The sequence below is a fragment of the Hemiscyllium ocellatum genome, chromosome 28, assembly GCF_020745735.1.
Source record: "Hemiscyllium ocellatum isolate sHemOce1 chromosome 28, sHemOce1.pat.X.cur, whole genome shotgun sequence".
Taxonomy (NCBI): Eukaryota; Metazoa; Chordata; class Chondrichthyes; order Orectolobiformes; family Hemiscylliidae; genus Hemiscyllium; species Hemiscyllium ocellatum.
In genome coordinates this window covers 31,014,018-31,034,480 of record NC_083428.1, presented here as the reverse complement: position 1 = coordinate 31,034,480, position 20,463 = coordinate 31,014,018, and the positions used below count along the sequence as shown (strand labels likewise).

Sequence of the window (20,463 nt, the reverse complement as noted above, 5' to 3'; positions counted from 1 at the left end):
TCAACTGGGACGCTGATGTTCATGTCACACTACAGGTGACCACCATTGCACTCTACACTATACAGACACTCCTACACACATACACATGCATCCTCTCAGATTTAGACCCCTTTATACTCTCACACACACATATACACTCTGTCACAGGCACTCACAACCCCCCACACCCCACACACAAACCCACATACACACATATGTTTGTGGGGTGAATTTGTATTTGCAGGGTTACATCGTACTTTGCTTAAAAACTGCATGAATCCTTGTAAGATTCTGTTAGTTCATTTTTTAAAATTAGAATCTGTCTAAACATTTTGACACAGACAGCAACACCCAGGGGGCTAACACCTTCAACACATTGTCTGGGCTGACACCAATTGTTAAGATTAACCTGAGAATGTAACTTTTAAAAAACGTTTTGTGATTTACATATGAAATAAGTGAAACTAACATGGCAATTCTAACAGATGAGAGACTTAACAAACATTCAAAGTATTTTTCAATGTATAATTTCATTTACATCACACTGTAAACTTTTGCTATAAATTGTCTTACAATTGTGTACTCCACAACCAACGGATGGAGCGGTGCTCCGAAAGCTAGTGCTTCCAATTAAACCTGTTGGGCTATAAACTGGTGTTGTCTGATTTTTAACTTTGTACATTCCAGTTCAACACTAGCATCTCCACATAGATGTAACCAGACTTGTTGAAGGTTTCCAACTTTTATTTTGAAATCATATATCACCTTTCAGAATATGGCTATAGAAAAAGGCTCTTTGAATCTGTTAAGTCATTCAATGATGTCATGCCAGAGCTAGGGCCTAACCTTTGTATGACTTGGCAGCATCCAACGAGCTGCTGCTGCCTGAGCTGCTGTGCTCTTCCAGCACTACTGACCCAGGATCTGGTTTCCAGCATCTGCAGTCATTGTTTTTAACCTCTTTGTATGACTTGGATGAATGAAATTACTTTCTTACAATGGGGAAAGAAGGGTAGTCTGGTGAATGAGGATGGAATCTGGTGATGTGAAACAAACTGTTTGTGACTGGACTAGAGACGACTTGTTGCTCCCTCCACAAATACAACATCACATCAGACTTTGGGGAGCAGACACTCACATCACCTGACATGATGAGGGGGGCATCACTTCCGGCCAGTGCCCGGATGCACGTGGCGAGTGACGTAGGCAGATGGGGGTGGGGCCGTGGCCCGGCGAGGGCGTCTCTCTGTACGGTGTGTTGTGTCCCGTCAATGAAGATGGTGGTAGCGAACAGGAACGATGTGTTGGACCGGCTGCCCTCCGATGACTGCCTGTGAGTAACGGCCTGCCCTTGTTCTTGCGCCGAGTTTCCTGAAATATCCACGGCATGGGATTTTGTGGCTGAAGGAACGCCCGAGGTCTGATTGACAGATCGCGGACCGATGGCAGGGTGCGCCGGTTTCCTAGGTGACTGGTTTTACCAATCAGAGTGAGGAGGGGGCGGGATCTGTTGGTGGGCGGATGGCCAAGGGTGGGGGTGGTGATTGTATCAGAACAGAACGGAGCTCCTTTTAGATGGGCATGTGTGTGTGTGTGTGTATATATATGTATGTGTATATATATATATGTATATGTATAGGATCTGCAGGGTTATAGATCCCCCAAATGAAAATAAAGAATGCTAGATTCAGCAGGGCAGGAACATCCGTGGTTAAACCATTCAAGTCACCCGTTCTTTGGCTTCTCCGCACATTTGTTTCTGATCTCTTAAGGCAGGATCCCTGCGCTGAAGTAGTTGTCATCTTGCATGAGTTTCCAAGCTTTTTTCATCGCTGTTTTTGCCCTATTTCGAGCCGGAGAGCCTCTTGCGTGCGAGGTGAAGGTGGTGACTATTGCACTACCCGAAACTCTTTGGTGTACTTTTTTGTAAAATAGCAACTTGCTCAGAGACTTTATTGTCTATCTCTGGAAGAGATGGGACTTGAACCCAGGCCTCCTGGCTCAGAGTTATGAAAATCACCACTGTGTTACAAGAGCTCTTTCAGTATGTAGTTATTCCTAAACATCTACCAAGTCCAGCTGCTGTGGGAGTAGTAGAGGTCCTTATAGAGGGCTAAGTCTCTGGAGATCATAGAGTGTCACAACACATCTGTTTAGCATTTATTTTCTTGTTCATTGCACAACACATCCCTTTAAACAGGAATAAGATTATTTTCTTAAGTGCTTAAAATATGCATGGACCTTTAGAAATGCCAACTATAAATCTGTATCTCATTCTATCATAAATGTTTACATGATTGTGCAAAGAACTGTTTCAGACACTTTTAAGTTTGAAAGTTCTGAATTGTTTAGAACCATATATGCTGCTGTTTCACTTCCTTTATGATCTGCACTGCTATTCCTCCTTGATGATAGAATGATAGATATTTTTAAGCAGCTGGTTCAGAGATGCTATTACGTACCTCTGGAGATACAGCATAGGAGGTGGTCATTCATGCACAAGTTCTTTGGCAGAGTAATTTGTTGACTGCATAGTTTTTATACATTTGTCTTTTTAAAATTATGTTTGAGGTTGCTTCCACTGTCCTTCCAAACGATGCATTTGTAAGAACAGGAAAACAAATCCTTTTGTTGCCCCTTGTTCTTTTGCAAGTCACCTTGAATTTGTCACTTAGTTATCGACCCATCTGAATTTATATCCAATTCTCATTTGTTTTCATATCCTTTATGATTTTGAACACTTTCTATCTATCCAGTTTGCCAACTATTAGGAATGTTGGAGTAGGACCTCTTGAGTCATTAAGTTTGTTGATTTCCTGGCAGCTGTCCTCTGTATTCCAGTTTTATCAAGTGCTTTTGATTGGTTGCTTCCCTATTATAAAATACCCTGTAGTTGTCATGTGGATCACCAAAATTTAACACCAGCATTAAAAATTTGAAATTAAATTCTTCATCTAGCCATTTCTTCAACCTTAAATGGCCATTGTACATTTTCCAAGGTTTTCTTTTAAAGTTAATAACTAATGGTGGTGTTGGTGATAATAACTAGTGTTCCAGTTATTGGTGGAAAAATATTAGAATAGATCGTGTTGTTAGTTGTAAAAACTTTTTATTTCATATTTGTTGGTCTTACACATTTGGCTTCTGTGTCTGCACAGTGATCAGATTTCAGAAGTACTTCGACTGTGAGTACTTTGTGACATCCTCAAGTTGTGTGAAGTGCTGTATAAATATATGTTTTCCTTTCTACATAACTAATGACACTCATAATTACATCAGTGACCAAGGCGCATCTGATCAGCACTTCACATTCCTCCCCCAAAAATTAGGAGAGGTGATATTGTCGTGTTGATCTAGTAATCCGGAGACTCTGGTAATGATCTGGGGAAACAGATTGATATCCTATCGCAGCAGATAGATGAAAGAATTTATATTTTTTAAAAATCTGGAATTAAAAGTCGAATGATGCCTGTGAAACTATTGTCAGTTGACATTAAAACACATTTAATTTTGTGAGTAGTGTCCATTACAGAAGGAAATCTGCCCTTGCCTTGTTTGGCCTATGTATAACTCCAGACACATAGCAATTTGGTTGATTCTTAACTGCCCTCTAAACTGGACTTGCAAGCCATTCAGTTATAACAACTGCCTCAGAAAAGGAACAAAACTGAATGGACCACTTGGCATCAACCTAGACACCTGAAATAACAAAGGTTTTGGAGTCTTCAACATTGATCTTTCTCTTCTCCCTTCCCCAACTATCCAGCTGTTCCAGCATCTTGAACACAACTTGGAGGAAGCATTGAGAGTGGCAAGAATAGGCAAAAAGGAAAAGAAAGTAGGGTAGCTTTGTCATAGCTTAGGCACCGGAAACTTAGGCACCAGAGTCCTCTTGACTCTGCAAAGTTACTAAGATCTGGGAGCTAATGCTAAAATCAGAAGCTGTCTCATAGACTAGTCAAGCAACAACCTGACATAGTCAGACTCCAGGAATCAAATCAGATGATGACATCACCTCCCACTTTCCAGGGTATGTCTGTCCAAGGTAAGATGGCAGCACAGTGGTGTACAGTTGTGAGGGTGTGGTTTTGGAGTCTTCAACATTGATCTTTTCTCCTCGCCCTTCCCCAGCTACCTAGCTGTTCCAGCATCTTTAACACAACTTGGAGGAAACATTGAGAGTGGCAAGGGCACAATGTATTCTGGGTGAAGGAATTGAATATACATTACCAAAAGTGACTTGGCAGCAAGACTAAAGTGTGGGTTTTAAACTGACTAATGGATGAGGGTGTTCAACTGAAGAAAATCTTTAAAAATCATAAAGACATGAGAGTGCAGAAGTCCAGGATAGTGAAGTGAGGAACAATACTCAAAGTTTGACAGGGAGGGGATAGAAATTATTTACAGAAGAGTGCAACAGGAATTGGAACCAGAATAAATAATGGTAAAAAGTGAAAAGTTTAGGCTCTTTACCTGAATGCATGCAGCATTTTTAAAAAGATAGATGAGTGATGGCACAAATAGAAATAAATGATTATGACTTGATAGTTAGTAGGTAGACATTATTGCAGGATGACCAGGACTGGGAACTCAATACTCCAGTGTATTTGATATTTCGTAAGATTTGGCAAAAAGGAAAAGGAGGTAGGGTAGCTTTGCTTTCAAGGAAGAAATCAGAGTGATGGTGAATAAATATTTTGGTGTGATAGATGCTGAATCAGTTTGTGTGGAAATAAGGAAGAGCAAGGGAAAAAAAAAGATCACTGTTGAGAGTTGGCTAGGCCCCAGTGAAGTGTCACATTGTAGAACAAGTGATAGAAGGGAACTACAAGGTCATTTTATTCTGTACATTTACTGGACAAATAAGATGGGAATAGCAATGTAGAAGTTCAAGTTTTTAGACTGCACCAGGGACTGTTTCTTGCAGCACTAAGTCAAAGATCAGAACATAAGCAGTTGCAGATGCTTAAACAGATATTTCATAATGTTCAGCATAAACATATACCAGTCAAAAATAAAGTACTGATTTGTAAACCACCCATGGTAAACAGAAGTAGGCAAGTAGAATATCCAATCAGAATCTGGGACATACAAAGCAGTGAAAACTAGTAGTAGGCCAGAGGATTGAAATTTTGTTTTAGGAACCAGCCCTGGTTTTAGGCATGAGAGAAAATTGATCATGAAAATAAATTGGTAAGAAATCAAAACCCACCAAGAACTTCTACTGGTATGTGTAAACAAAGAGAGGTTGCAACTGGGGTATTAATAATGGGAACAGGGAAATGCAGATAATTTAAACCTTAGTAAAAGATATATTTTATTAATTAGAAGAACACTATAAATATCCAAAGATAACAGTAAGAAAGATACTAATGGAAGGAAAGATTTTATAACAATTTCTATCATAAGGGATAAAGTATTTGAGTAATTAATTGGACTGAAGGAAGACATGTCTCCAGGACTTGATGGCCTGCATCCAAGCATTTTAAAAATGTTGGACAGTAACCTGGTGTTGTGATTTTTAACTTTAAAGTGATCAAATAGAGTCAGCGTGGCTTTGTGAAAGGGAAATCATGTTTGACAAATTGACTCGACTTCTTTTGAGGATATAAGAAGCAGAGTTGATAAAGGGGGAACAAATAGTGTCATGTATTTGGATTTCCAGAACTCATTTAATAAGATGCCACAAAAAAAGCGATTGAGCATGGAATGTCAGGTAATTTTTGGATTGTGAATTGGTTAACACACATCAGGATTAATATGGAGAAAGTGAGGACTGCAGATGCTGGAGATCAGAGTCGAGAGTGTGTTGCTGGAAAGGCATAGCAAACCAGGCAGCATCTGACTAGCAGGAGAATCGATGTTTCGGGCATAAGCCCTTCATCAGGATGTACAGCTATTGGCAGCAATTCAAAAGTGATTCATTAGGCTGTTTCCTGGAAGGAACTGGTTGATTTATCAAAATGGTTAACTAGTTAGGCTTTTGTTCATAAGAGTTTAGAAGAAAAAGAGATGATCTTGTGAGAACATTGAAGATTCTGAGGGGACTTGATATGGTAGATGTTGAGAAGATGTTTCAATTAGTATAGGAACATTGAGCTGGGGACATAATAACAGAATTACAGGATACTCATTTAACCTGAGATTTGAAGGAAGTTCTTTACCCAGAAGAATGTGAAAGATTGGAATTCCCTACCCCAAAATGGTGTGGAGCTAGATCACCAAAAGTAATTATAGAGGATGCAGATAGATTTTTGAAGGGTCAGAGAATAAAGTGTTATGAGGAACTGACATGAAAGAGGAGTTGAGGCCAGGGATAGATCAGCGTTGATCTTGTCCAGTAACAGGGGAGGCTCAATGCCCTCCTACTCCTATTTCTTATAATTTCATGCAGTTATTTGGCTGGCTAAGTCCTAACAAGGCCCTGCCAGTCTGGTGAAAAAGGCAACAAGGTGGAAAATCATATTTGACATCATCCTCTGATATGTCTGGCCATGCAGAGTCCTGTGCAGACCAAGTCCCATTCTCATGTTGAGGGTACCCTCCATGCTGTGTGATACTACATTGTGCTCAATGGGATTGATTTTGAACAGACCGAGCAACTCAACTGCGCATCCCATGAGCGGTCAGTGGTAGCAGAATTGTACTCTACCATAACCACAACCTTATGATCCTGCATGTTCCCCACGCTCTCAATATCATGAACCTCGGGGATCAATTCTGGTTCAGTGAACAATGCAGGACTCAGATTCTGCGTATACCAGCTGATCAAAGTATTCACTGACATGTTTAACCTCTCCATGCTACAATCTGAAGTGCCCACCTGTTTTAAGAAGACCACCATTATCCCAGTACTAAAGAAACCACATCAATGGCTACTACCTGGTGCCCCTGATCTCCATAATCATGAAGTGCTTTGAGAGGTTAACCATGGCCCACATCAACTGTAGCCTCCCAGCCTGTCTTGATCCCTCAAAATTTGTCAACCGGTGAAACAGGTTCACCATTTCCCTAGCCCTACACTCATCCCCGGCACATCTGGATAATAAGGATACCTATGTCACATTCATATTTATCGATTACAGCTCTGCCTTCAACACTATAATCCCAATGAAACTAATCTCAAAACTCCGAGACCTGGATCTCAGCTCTGTCCTCTGCAACTGGACCCTCAGCTGGCTAATCCACAGATGGTAATCAATGAAGAAGACCTCATCCACAATAATGCTCAATACTGGCGCCCTGCAAGGATGCCCACTCAGCCCCCCTACTGTACTCCCTGTACCCTCACGATTGTGTGGTCAAATTCATATGAGCACCATCTACAAGTTCGCTGATGATACCACTGATGTAGGCCAGACATCAAACAATGATAAGTCAGAATACAGGAAGGAGATAGAGTACTTGGTATCATGGTGCAATGATGATAATGTCTTTCTCAATGTCAGCAAAATAAAAAAACCTGATCATTGACCAGGAAGAAAGAAGGAGGACTCGCCCCTATCTACACCAACAGAGCAGAGGTGGAGAGCATTAAGTTCCAAGGAGTGACAATAATCAACAATCTCTCCTGGACCTCCCATGTAGCAGCAATGGTCAAGCAGGCACAACAACATCTCTTTCTCAGGTGGCTTAGGAAATTTGACATGACTATGAGGACCCTCATCAACATTTACAAATGCTGCAAAAGTGTTCTATCTGGGTGCATTTCAGTTTGGTATGACAGCTGTTCTGCCCAGGACTGTAAGAAACTACAGAAAGTTGTGTACACAGTCCAGAATAATGCAAAAGCCAACTACCCATCCATGGACTCTGTTACAATTCTCGTTGCCACGAAAGGCTACCAACATCATCAAAGACCTCTCCCACCACAGTAATACTCTCTGCCGATCTCTAACCTCAGGCAGAAGATACAGAAGCTTGAACACACGTACCAAGATGTTCAAGAACAGCTTCTTCCCTGCTGTTATTAGACTATTGGACTTTTATAACTTGAAATCTAATCCTGATCTTGCTTTTGTGCACCACTGTGTAGCTGTAACCTTGTATGCTTTGCTCTGTATAAATTGCTTATGATTTGTACATCCTTGTATGTTATGTTATGATCTGCCTGAACTGTCTGCAAATAGCACTTTTCACTGTACTTAGGTACATGTCCTGATTTGATTTGTTGTCATCACTATTGCTAGCCTATTAATTCAGAGACCTGGTAATATTCTGGGGGCTTGCAGCATCCGAAGAGCAGGAAAATCGACGTTTCGGGCAAAATACTGTATTCCTGATGAAGGGCTTTTGCCTGAAACGTCGATTTTCCTGCTCCTTGGATGCTGCCTGAACTGCTGTGCTTTTCCAGCACCACTCTAATCCAGAATCTGGTTTCCAGCGTCTGCAATCATTGTTTTTACCTAATATTCTGGGGGCCCAGGTTTGAATCTAGCCATAGCAGATGCTGGAATTTGAATTCAGTAAAAATCTGGAGTTAAGAGTCTAATGACCATGTAACCACTGATTGCTGAGGGAAAACTATCTCATTCACTAATGCCATTTAGGGAAGGGTGCACCTTTACCTGGTCTGGCCTGGATGTGACTAACTCTTAACTGCCCTCTGGGCAATGCTGGCCTAATCAGCAATGTCGGCATCCTGTGATTGAATGAATGAATAAATAAAAGTGGTCATGCCAGAAGTAGTTAAAAGGTAAAAACAAGGACTGCAGATGCTGCAAACCAGAGGCTAGATTAGAGTGGTGCTGGAAAAGCACAGCAGGTCAGGCAGCATCCGAGGAGCAGGAAAATCGACGTTTTGGGCAAAAGCCCATCATCAGGAAGTAGCACAGGCATATCTAAGAAAGAGGTGTCAGCTTGGTGATGACTTGCATGCTAAACATTAAAGTGCAGCAATAAGACGACAAGAAACAGAGTAGGTATTTGCTTCTGTTGTACCCAGTTCTGGGTAATCCAAGATGGAGGACAGGAAAAATTCCTGGCTGTAACAGCTGTTCCTTTTTTGAGGTATTTTAGGTGTTGGAGATGATTCCCTCAAATTGCAGGAGTAGCAATTACTGTTTTATATGCTGTTGCATTGTTTTGGAATTTTGGAGAATAAAAAGTCAAAACAACAGCACTTTTAAAAGGGAGAGGAACAGACAAAGGAAGCACATGGTGAGGTCAGTGCAAGAGAGAGAGAGAGAGAGACAAAGAAACCTACACTGCTAACTGACACAGCGGTGAACCTGCACAATTACTGCCTTTGCTGTTTGGATTCATGTATCACTGGACATCAGAGTGCATCTGGGAAAATTAACAAACAGTGAAATTCATAACTAATCTTGGAGGAACCTGTTTAGGCGAGGTCACAGCACAGAAACAGAGAAATGGATATTTTAAGCAGGCTTTACAGTAAGCCTGCAGTAGTGAGTAGAGTGGGTTCTTTCTTGATTGTATGTTTTGTTGAGATATGTCTCTTTGATTAAACTTAAAAAATAAGCCATAAGTATTAATTTAATCTGGAGCAGTGTTTTGTAGAGGAATAAGATAGTGCTATTTTCTGGGTCTGTAAATTGAAAGAAGCAAAAATGGCCTTTAGTAGAGTGATATGCTCTTCTTGTCAGATGTGAGAATTTAAGTGTTACTGAGGATTACGTCTGCAATAAATATTGTTGGTTGCAAATCCTATCAGATCGAATGGATCGGTTGGAGTGACAGTTAGAGGCAATGAGGAATTTGCAAGAACAAAGAGATGTGATGGATGGCAGTTATAGGAAGGGGGAAAAGTCGCAGATACAGTCACATAGATGGGTTAACTCCAGGAAAGGTAAGAGAGAGAGGCAGTTAGTGCAGGAGTCTTCTGTGGCTATTCCCATTGCAAACAAGTGTGCTGTTTTGGAAAATGTAGGGGGTGATGGATTCTCAGGGGAACGTAGCACGAACAGCCAAGTTTCTGGTATTGAGACTGACTAATGAAACGAGGGGTGCACCGGGTTCCAAGAGATTGATTGTGTTAGGGGACTGTCTAGTCCAAGGTACAGACAGACGTTTGTGGCCTGCAACGAAAAATAAAAACGGTGCATTGTTTCTCTCGTGCCAGGATGAAGAAAGTCTCAGAGGGTGCAGAATATTCTCAAGGGGGAGTAGGGCCAGCAGGAGGTCATTGTACATTTTGGAACCAACAATATTGGAAGGGAAAAGGATGGGATTCTGAAGGGAGATTACAGAGAGTTAGGCAGGAATTTAAAAAGGAGGTCCTCGAGAATAGTAATATCTGCATTACACCTGATGCTACGAGCTAGTGAGGGCAGGAATAGGAGGATAGAGCAGATGAATGCATGGTTGAGGAGCTGGTGTATGGGAGAAGGATTCAGATTTTTGGATCATTCGAAGCTCTTTTGGGGCAGGAGTGACCTGTACAAGAAAGACGGATTGCATCAAAATTGGAAGGGGACTAATGCAGTGGTAGATCAATCTGAGACTGTACAATTGAGAACAGGGACAAAGCAGAGAACAAAGGAGGACTGATAAATTAAACTGCACTTATTTCAATGCAAGAGGCCTAACAGGGAAGGCAGGTGAACTCAGGGCATGGTTAGGAACATGGGACTGGGATGGACAGGACTGGCAGCTTAATGTCCCAGGATACAAATGCTCCGGGAAGGACAGAAAGGGAGGCATGAGAGGAGGGGGAGTGACGTTTTGATAAGGGATAGCATTACAGCTGTACTGAGGGAGGATATTCCCGGAATATATCTAGGGGAGTTATTTGTGTGGAACTGAGAAATAAGAAAGGGATGATGACCTTATTGAATTTGTATTATAGACCCCCTAACAGTCAGAGGGAAATTGAGAAATAAATTTGTAAGGAGATCTTGGTTATCTGTACGAATAATAGGGTAGTTATAGTAAGGGATTTTAACTTTCCAAACATAGACTGGGACTGCCATAGTGTTAAGGATTCAGATGGAGAGGAATTTGTTAAGTATGTACAAGAAAATTTTCTGATTCAGTATGTGGATGTACCTTCTAGAGAAGGTGCAAAACTTGACCTACTCTTGGGAAATAAGGCAGGGCAGGTGACTGAGGTGTCACTGGGTGAGCACTTTGGGGCCAATGACCATAATTCCATTAGATTTAAAATAGTGATGGAAAAGGATAGATCACACCTTAAAGTTGAAGTTCTAAATTGGAGGAAGGCCAATTTTGACGGTCTTAGGCAAAAACTTTCAAAAGCTGACTGGGGGGCAGATGTTTGTAGGTAAAGGGACGGCTGGAAAATGGGAACCTTCAGAAATGACATAACGAGAGTCCATGGAAAGTATATTCCTGTTAGGATGAGGGGATAGGCTGGTAGGTGTAGGGAATGCTGGATGACTAAAGAAGTTGAGGGTTTGGTTAAGAGAAAGAAGGAAGCATATGTCAGGTATATACAGGATAGATCGAGTGAATCCTTTGAGTATAAAGGCCACAGGGGTATACTTAAAAGGGAAATCAGGAGGGCAAAAAGGGGACATGAGATAGCTTTGGCAAATAGCGTTAAGGAGAATCCAAAGGGTTTTTACAAATATATTAAGGATAAAAGGGTAGCTAAGGAGAGAACAAGACCCCTCAAAGATCAGCAAGGCAGCCTTTGTGTGGAGCTGCAGGAGATGGGGAGATACTAAATGAGTATTTTGCATCAGTATTTACTGTGGAAAAGGGTATGGAAGATTAGAATGTAGGGAAATAGATGGTACCATCTTGAAAAACGTCCACATTACAGAGGACGAAGTGCTGTATGTCTTGAAATGCATAAAGGTGGATATATCCCCACGACCTGATCAGGTGTACCCTGTAACTCTGTGGGAAGCTAGGGAAGTGATTGCTGGGCCTCTTTCTGAGATATTTATATCAACGATTGTCACAGGTGAGGTGCCGGAAGACTGGAGGTTGGCTAACATGGTGCCACTGTTTAGGAAAGGTGGTAAGGTCAAGCCAGGGAACTATAGACCAGTGAGCCTGATGTTGGTGGGCAAGTTGTTGGAGGGAATCCTGAGGGACAGGATGTACATGTATTTGGAAAGGCAAGGACTGATCAGGCTTAATCAACATGGCTTTGTGCATGGGAAATCGTGTAACACAAACTTGATTGAGTTCTTTGAGGAAGTAACAAAGAGGATTGATGAGGGCAGAGAGATGGACGTGATCTATGTGGACTTCATTTAAGATGTTCGACAAGGTTCCTCATGGGAGACTGGTTCGCAAGGTTAGATATCATGGAATAAAGGGAGAACTAGCCACTTGGATACAAAACTGGCTTAAAGTTAGAAAACAAAGGGTGGTGGCGGAGGGTTGTTTATCAGACTGGAGTCCTGTGACAGGTGAAGTGCTACAAGGATCGGTGCTGGGTCCACTACTTTTCATTTATATAAATGATTTGGATGTGAGTATTAGAGGTATAGTTAGTAAGTTTGCAGATAACACCAAAATTGGAGGTGTAGTGGACAGCGAAGAAGGTGACCTCAGTTTGCAACAGGATCTTGACCAGATGGGCCAATGGGCTGAGAAGTGGCAGATGGAGTTTAATTCAGATAAATGTGAGGTGCTGCATTTTGGGAAAGCAAATTTTAGCAGGATTTATTCACTTGATGGTAAGGTCCTCAGGAGTGTTGCTGAACAAAGAGACCTTGGAGTGCAGCTTCATAGCTCCTTGAAAGTAGAGTCGCAGGTGGATAGGCTAGTGAAGAAGGTGTTTGGTATGTTTTCCTTTATTGGTCAGACTATTGAGTACAGGAGTTGAGAGGTCATGATGTGGCTGTACAGGCCGTTGGTTAGACCACTGTTGGAATATTGTGTGCAATTCTGGTCTCCTTCCTATTGGAAAGATGTTGTAAAATGTGAAAGGGTTCAGAAAAGATTTACAAGGATGTTCCCCAGATTGGAGGATTTGAGCTACAGGGAGAGGTTGAATAGACTGGGGCTGTTTTCCCAGGAGCGTTGGAGGTTGAGGGGTGACCTTATAGAGGCTTATAAAATCATGAGGGGCATGGATAGAATAAATGAATAAAGTCTCTTGGGGTGGAGGAGTCCAGAATGAGCTGCCAGAGGGGGTGGTGGAGGCTAGTACGATTGCAACATTTAAAGGCATCTGATGGATATATGAATAGGAAGGGTTTGGAGGGGTATGGGCTGGGTGTTGGCAGGTGGGACAAGATTGAATTGGGATATCTGGTCAGCATGGACAAGTTGGACAAAAGGGTCTGTTTCCATGCAGTACATGTCTATGATTGTACTAGCGCTGCTATTATTAATAACAGGCTTCTCAATTTATTCTGACCTTTCAAAGATTTGTGCATATACCCCTGATGTCTATTTCTGTACCTGCTTTAAAACCATTCCATTTTATGCTGCCTCTCCTCATTCTTTCTATCAAAATATATCACTTCTCATTTTGCTGTGTTAAATTTCATCTTGCCACCCATTCCTTCCTATTTCACCAGCCTGTCATGTCCTTCACATCTGTTACTGAATTCCTTATTGTTTTATAAATTTTTATCTGCAAACTTTAACATTATTGATACTTTCTAACCAACTTCTTCTGAGAGCAGGTGTGTCTTGAATCCAGGCCTAACCCCTCAGAGATATGGACACTACCACTGTGCCACAACAGCCCCTAACTTTAACATTATATCCTGTACATACAAGTCCAGATCCTTAATGTGTAGCTTACTGAAAAAAAGTGAAGTCCTAATCCAGAGTCTTGCAGAAAATTCCTGTATTCTTCTCTGATGTCTAGAAAATAACTGCTTACCACTTTGTTCTGCTATCTGTCCTTAACCAAGAGTTTTATAAGGCATTATGATTCATTTACTTTTAAAGGAAGTGATATACTTTTAAATGTGTTTGCAACACAAAATACACACATCTTTTAAAACAAATTTTAATATTTATGTACTTAGTTGATATTGATTATTCTTTGTTTTTTTTTGTGTCTTAGCTCATTCAGAACAAGAAATACTTGCGGTATCTTGAAGTTGCCATATTACAGCTATGTGTAATTACTGCTTCACGTCAGAATGCAATCCTAAAACTGACAGCACATTTAATTGATTTTTTAATTAACTCAGTGGTTAACAATTTACTTGGCTTTGTTTGTCAGGAATAACTGCAGGAAAAACAACTTTTTGTGTTGCATCGCTTAGTCATATTTTTAAGTTTTGATTTTTCCATTTGAATTCTTGAGCTGAAATAATGTTTACCTGCTACCTGAAAAACAACTCGCCTATCAGAAGAGGTATCAGCAGGTTGCCAATGCCTGTGGAATTGCAGAGTCAGAGCCTCCGAAAAAAGAAGAAACTAGTCTGCACACATTGTGATTCAGAGAATCCAATTTTTGCATGCTGCTTGCATTATTTGTAATATATTATAAATGATAATTACTCTCCCTCTTTCATGTATTTTCAGTTTGATTGAAGATTGCCTTCCTCCTCTGCACCACTCCCCATCAAAGCGTATATCACCTGCAAAACGCAAACAATATTACATCAATCAAGCAATTCGCAACTCTGATCTCATTCCCAGGCCAAAAGGAAGAAAAAGTCTGAGGAGACTTGAGAACAGTAAGGATTGGATATTGAGTACACAGAATTTCCAAAGTGCTCATTTTCTGTTATCAGCATGACTGATATCTTGAATTACTAATAGCATTTATTACTGTTATGTTTAAATATTAATGTGTTTCTTTTACTGATCTAAATTGCGTTTAGTCAGGTATTCAAAAAGAATATTGACTGGATTATACAGTCTAGGATATGCTCTTTTGGAAAGTGTAACTGGTTTCTGGTGCTTGTTTTACTCAACTTTCCTAATGGCTTGCTGAGTAAATTCACTTCCTAATGTGGAAATAGGAAGTTGCAAACTGCTATTATTCAATCTCTTTCACAACCTTGTGATGCTGTAAAGTATTTTGCAACTGATTAATCATTTTTGAAATGTGGGTAAACAGATCAGCAGACTTTTGCAGAGCAGTTCATATCAAGCAGCCTTCTGCTTGAAAAGCAGTAACAGTCATGTTAATTTGTTTAAGTGATGTTGAAAGATCAGTATTTAGACACAAAAAGAAATCTGAACAGCTCTGATGAAGAGTCAGTGAACCCCAAGCACTAACTACTTTTTTTCTCACAGCTGCTGCCAGAACTGCCGTGTTTCTCCAGTAATTTCTATTTTTGTTTCAGATCTTCAGCATCTACAGTCCTTTGATTTACTGTGCAGAAATAATTCTCATTCCTTTCAAAGTTACTTGGAATATAATAAATGGAATACAGCAATTAGGCAGGGCTCGGGCTTAAAACATCTTCCAAGAGATTGTACCTCTGACAGTGCACTTCCTCTGAATAGAGTTGTTGGAGACTGAAACAAATGGAATTGTTGAATTGCAATCTTTTAGCATCAGTACTCCGTTAGCTAATCTTGGCGAAAAGAGTGATTTGAATGCTAGAATTAACTTAGCTTTCTAGGTTGAGGATGGGAAAATGAACCAACAGTTTTTTTGTATACGTTGATTCGTGCTGGAACACACATATTAGCTGAGAACCAAATAAGGCTTTGTTGTTGAAATGTTGTCAATGGTGGTAAACCAGCCGATGCTCATTTGAGTTGCCGAAATTGGAATGATGTGTAATTAAGGGGTGACGTGAAGGTTCTGATATTATATTTCATTTTCATTGTTTTCATGCTTACTATTCTGTGAGGTCTCTGAGCAGGAAGAAGGTCCAACTGAAAATTGGTTCAGGAAGTAAGACACAGATTGAGGAACCTTTTTTCTTTGATCCTAGTGCAACTAGATTCAGGGAGTCTGTAATTAGAGATTACCTCAATAATTTATGTAGCATGGCAAATTGCACTTCAGTGTTACAGTTCAGTATTGATGAAAAAAGTGGATGTTAATCATTAATCAGTATATTCACCAACTACGAAATGAACATTAAAGTTATGTCAATAAATTATTTATTTAGTTTGCCTTTCAAAGGCAGGAGAAATGCATGTAGGGATACATTTGAGATTTCAGCTTGCAATTCACATAACAAATAGTATTCATCGTGTTACTTGGGGCGGGGGGCATGTTATGATTATGTAACAATAATTTTGCCTGAGAAGCTTCTAAATGCCGATGGCATAGTTCTGCTTAAAGCAGTGGCTGATCGCACTGAGTCAGGAAATGTCTACTTTGGACTTAACTAGTGGTGCAAGTATGAGTAGCCTTATTCTTTAGTATAATGACCTTTTCTTTGTAAGTGCCAGCCCATAATTAAGCTAATATAGAAACAGAAAATCCTGGAGAAACTTGACAGGTCTGGCAGTATCTGTGGAGAGATAAACCAAGTAAACATTCCAAATCCAATATGACTCTTTGAAAGGAATTTCCAGAAATGTCTATGTTTTTCCCAGATTTCCAGCATCTGTGCTATTTTGTAGTTACCTGAGAGCATGCCATGTCTGATATTACACTGGAAGAAAGGTGGCAATCTCAAGATTTGGATTGCCAATGCTTAATTTAAATTCTGTGAAACAGAATAGGAAATAGAGAAGTCCGGTCACAGACTCGGTGTAATTACCTCATGATTATAAACTAGCAAACCCTACTTAGTTTTTAATACTGAATTTATAGCATGAAAATACATCTGTATTTTTCATTATTTTGTTTAGCTCACTACTTGATGAACCTTGTAGACAAAGATGACTGTACCAAAGATGGAGACCAGACAGATCCTGCCTCCCCTACGATTTTCACAGAAGTGTGTAGTAATGATGACTATATTGAGGTATTCTAGTTTATTGACTTGACTTTTGAATTAGAACTTTAAAAATGTATACCTTGATTAAAATTATCTTTCATCAAGCTCATTAATTTATGCTGAATTACTAACTCAGATTCTGTTTATTACATGCGATTCTGTATTTTTCTTAAAACAGTCTTCTGTCTATTTGATTCATAATCATGGTGATGGGTTTATGGCGGTCAGGCCAAATTTCATTCATTGTAAATTCTGAAATTTTAATCTGTGCTTTAATGATTCTTCATTAGTTCTGTGCATTCTTCCATGAAAAATGCAAACCAGTGACGTTGCCCATAAATGATTCCTTAAGTAAACAGGTATTGTGCACAAGTATTGGATAACCATAACTCTTGGGAAAAGCTCCTAGAAAATCACAGAACTCCCATGCTGTACATGTAAAATTGCTACTCTATTCCAGAGGGGTAGCTGGGTCTCTTTTAAATTGATAATTGCCTCCTGAGTGAGGAAATATGTGGAATTGCGAATGCATCATTAGATATATGAAAATAAATTTCTTGTGCTCTATAATTTGTAAAGTTTGTTTTATAAACTTCTAAGTTTCAATTTATAATTGCCAGTCTTAACAGAGATGAAAGAAGACCAATAATTCAACATTGAAAAATTATAATAAAATTATGAAATAATATCTTTAGTTGTGAACTGTGAAATTCCAGCAGTTTCATTCATTATATCATCTGGCTATTCAATCCTTTCTTCTTTCTTCCAGGTTTTTGTTTTGTTTAATTTCACATACCAGATCTGCTAACTATACATTTTAAAAAAGCAAATTTTACTAATTCACTCCCTCTTCACTCCATTTTAGAACAGAAGTAGTTGCATTGTTGAGCACTACTTATCACTTCTGCTTCTGTTGTACATGTCCTCAGTTCTACCTTACTACTGTTTGTGTGCCCCTTTGCCATGAAACAAAGATCACTATTATTTGATGTGTTTTTAATTAACCTCCCTGTGAGCCATGATTTCAACCTTTGTACACTTTTTCAGGGTGCTACCATGTGAGTGTAGGGCTAAGAAGATGAAAGGTTTGTGCTTGTAGCAGAGCTATTTCTAATAATTAGGAAAGTACTTTTGTTATTCTCATTTTGCACTCTGTTTCAGTGCTTCACTATTGGAGTGAAAAGATAATGCTTGAAAAAATATTCAGATACAGAATCTTGAAGTCTGATGAAACAGCTCCCTGTGAGCATGGAATTTATTACATTATTAGCTATGAATTAATTACCATTTGCAGTGCAAAATTTGTCTTTTGCTGGGTAACAAATAGGCCAAGTTGATACAAGAAATAACAGCTTTTTACCATTAGATTGTTATTGTTGCTCAATGTACGTGGTAGATAGCAGTTAAATTCCATTTACAGATCTGGAATGATTTCATGAACCGTACTGGTGAGGAACAGGAGAAGTTTCTACATTACCTAGAGGAAGAAGCAAAGAAAAAGAGCAAAGGAAAAGTGCACCTGCATTCACAAGACAAAAGAGGGGGTAAGAAACAGCCCTTAGAAACATGGGAATTGAATATCTTTCTGACCTTCAATTACTTCATGGCTGATCTTTACCTTACCTGCATTTATCAGTCTTTGCTTCATATTCCTTGATTTTCTAATCCAAGAAAAATGTATCAGATCTTCATTGAAAAAAATTAAGTGACTCAGAATCTATAATCTTTTGATGAAAAATTTCTACTGCCCTCTGTGTAAGAGATATCACCTGTTTTCACTCCTGACCAGGCAATTTTAAAAATATGTCCCTTTTATTCTGGATTTCCCCTCTGGAAAACTAATATTTTCTCTTTCGTTACTCTATTATTTCTTTATCATTCTAATCACCTTGATTAAATCACTGTTTATATCTGATAGGTATGAGCCAAGTTTCTCGAATAAGATAAAACCAAAATGCTGCAGATGTTGTAAATCTAAAATAGGCATAATCCTAGGAAATAATAAAATATTATCTGGCGCTATCTGTGAAGAGTTAATGTTCTGAGGCCACTATGTTTGATCATAATCACTGAAGAGAGGTAAAGATGTGATGGGTTTTATGCTGTTGAGAAAGAGAAGTGGGTCAGGTGGCACAAAATGGAAGGTCAGATATGTTTAAAACAACAAAGATATGTGAAACAAAAGGTAAAAGGTATAGTATATGTTGTAATAAGGAAACAGAACTTGCACTGGAATCAGTATTAATATAGGATAAAAGACAGTAACCAGGGAGAGAAAAGGGCCTCTCAAAGATTAGCAAGCAGCCTATGTGTAGAACCACAGGAGATACTAAACGAGTATTATGCATCAGTGTTTACTGTGGAGAAGGACATGGAAGATATAGAATGTGGCAAAATATATGGTGACATCTTGCAAAATGTCCATCTTACGGAGGAGGTGGTGCTGAATGTCTTAAAACACATAAAAGTGGATAAATCCCCAGGAACTGATTAGGTGTGTCCTAGAAGTCTGAAGGAAGCTAGGGAAGTGATTGCTGGGCCCCTTGCCAAGATATTTTTTATCATGGATAGTCACAGCTGAGGTGCTGAAAGACTGGAGATTGGCAAATGTGGTGCTACTATTTAAGAAAGGTGGTAAGGAAAAGCCAGGGAACTACAGATTGGTGAGCCTGAGATCAGTGGTGGGCAAGTTGTTGGAGGGACAGGATGTACATGCTTTTGGAAAGGCAAGGAGTCATTAGGGATAGCCAGCATGGCTTTGTGCATGGGAAATCATGTCTCATGACTTGATTGAGTTTTTTGAAGAAGTAATGAAGAGGATTGATGAGGGCAGAGTGGTAGATGTGATCGATATAGACTCTAGTAAGGTGTTTGACAAGGTTCCTCATGGTAGACTGGTTAGCAAGGTTAGATTACATGGAATCCAGGGAAGATAGACATTTGGATACAGAACTGTATTGAAATTAGAAGGCAGAGGGTGGTGGTCAATGGTTGCATTTCAGACTGGAGACCTGTGACCACTGGTGTGCCACAAGGATCAGTGCTGGGTACATTGCTTTTTGTTATTTATATAAATGATTTGGATGTGAGCATAAGAGGTATAGTTTAGTAGGTTTGCAGATGACACCAAAATTGGAGGTGTAGTGGACAGCGAAGGAGGTTACCTCAGATTACAACAGGATCTTGATCAAATGATCCAATGGGCTGAGGAGTGGCAGATGGAGTTTAATTTCGATAAATGTGAGGTGCCGCATTTTCAGAAGGCAAATCAGAGCAGGACTTATACACTTAATGGGAAGGTCCTGGGGTGTATTGCTGAACAAAGAGACCTTGGCATTCAGGTTCATAGTTCCTTGAAAGTGAAGTCACAGATACATAGGACAGTGAAGAATGCATTTGGTATGCTGTCCTTTCTTGGTTAGTGCATTGACTATAGGAATAGGGAGGTCATTGTTGCAGCTGTAGGGGACATTGGTTTGGCCACTTTTGGAATATTGTGTGCAATTCTGGTCTCCTTCCTAGAAGAAAGATATTGTGAAACTTGAGTGGGTTCAGAAAGGATTCACAAGGATTTGCCAGGTTTGGAGCGTTTGAGTGAGAGGGAGAAGCTGAATAGGCTGGGGCTGTTATCCCTGGAGTGTCAGAGGCTGAGGGGTGATCTTATAGAGGTTTATAAAATAATTTGGGGCATAGATAGAGTAAATAGACAAAGTCTTTTCTCTGA

The 20,463-nt window shown here is 39.8% G+C and overlaps 1 protein-coding gene across 1 annotated transcript in view; it reads left to right on the top strand.

The window, feature by feature from the left end:
• The first annotated feature begins 1,175 nt into the window (after positions 1–1,175).
• r3hdm4 (R3H domain containing 4) overlaps positions 1,176–20,463 on the top strand; it is a 24,283-nt gene continuing 4,995 nt past the window's right edge. The window contains exons 1-4 of the mRNA XM_060846091.1: positions 1,176–1,312; positions 14,410–14,564; positions 16,651–16,766; positions 18,160–18,283. Of these exons, the coding sequence (XP_060702074.1) occupies positions 1,251–1,312; positions 14,410–14,564; positions 16,651–16,766; positions 18,160–18,283 (457 nt within the window). The 5' untranslated portion in view covers positions 1,176–1,250. The remainder of the gene's footprint in view (positions 1,313–14,409; positions 14,565–16,650; positions 16,767–18,159; positions 18,284–20,463) is intronic.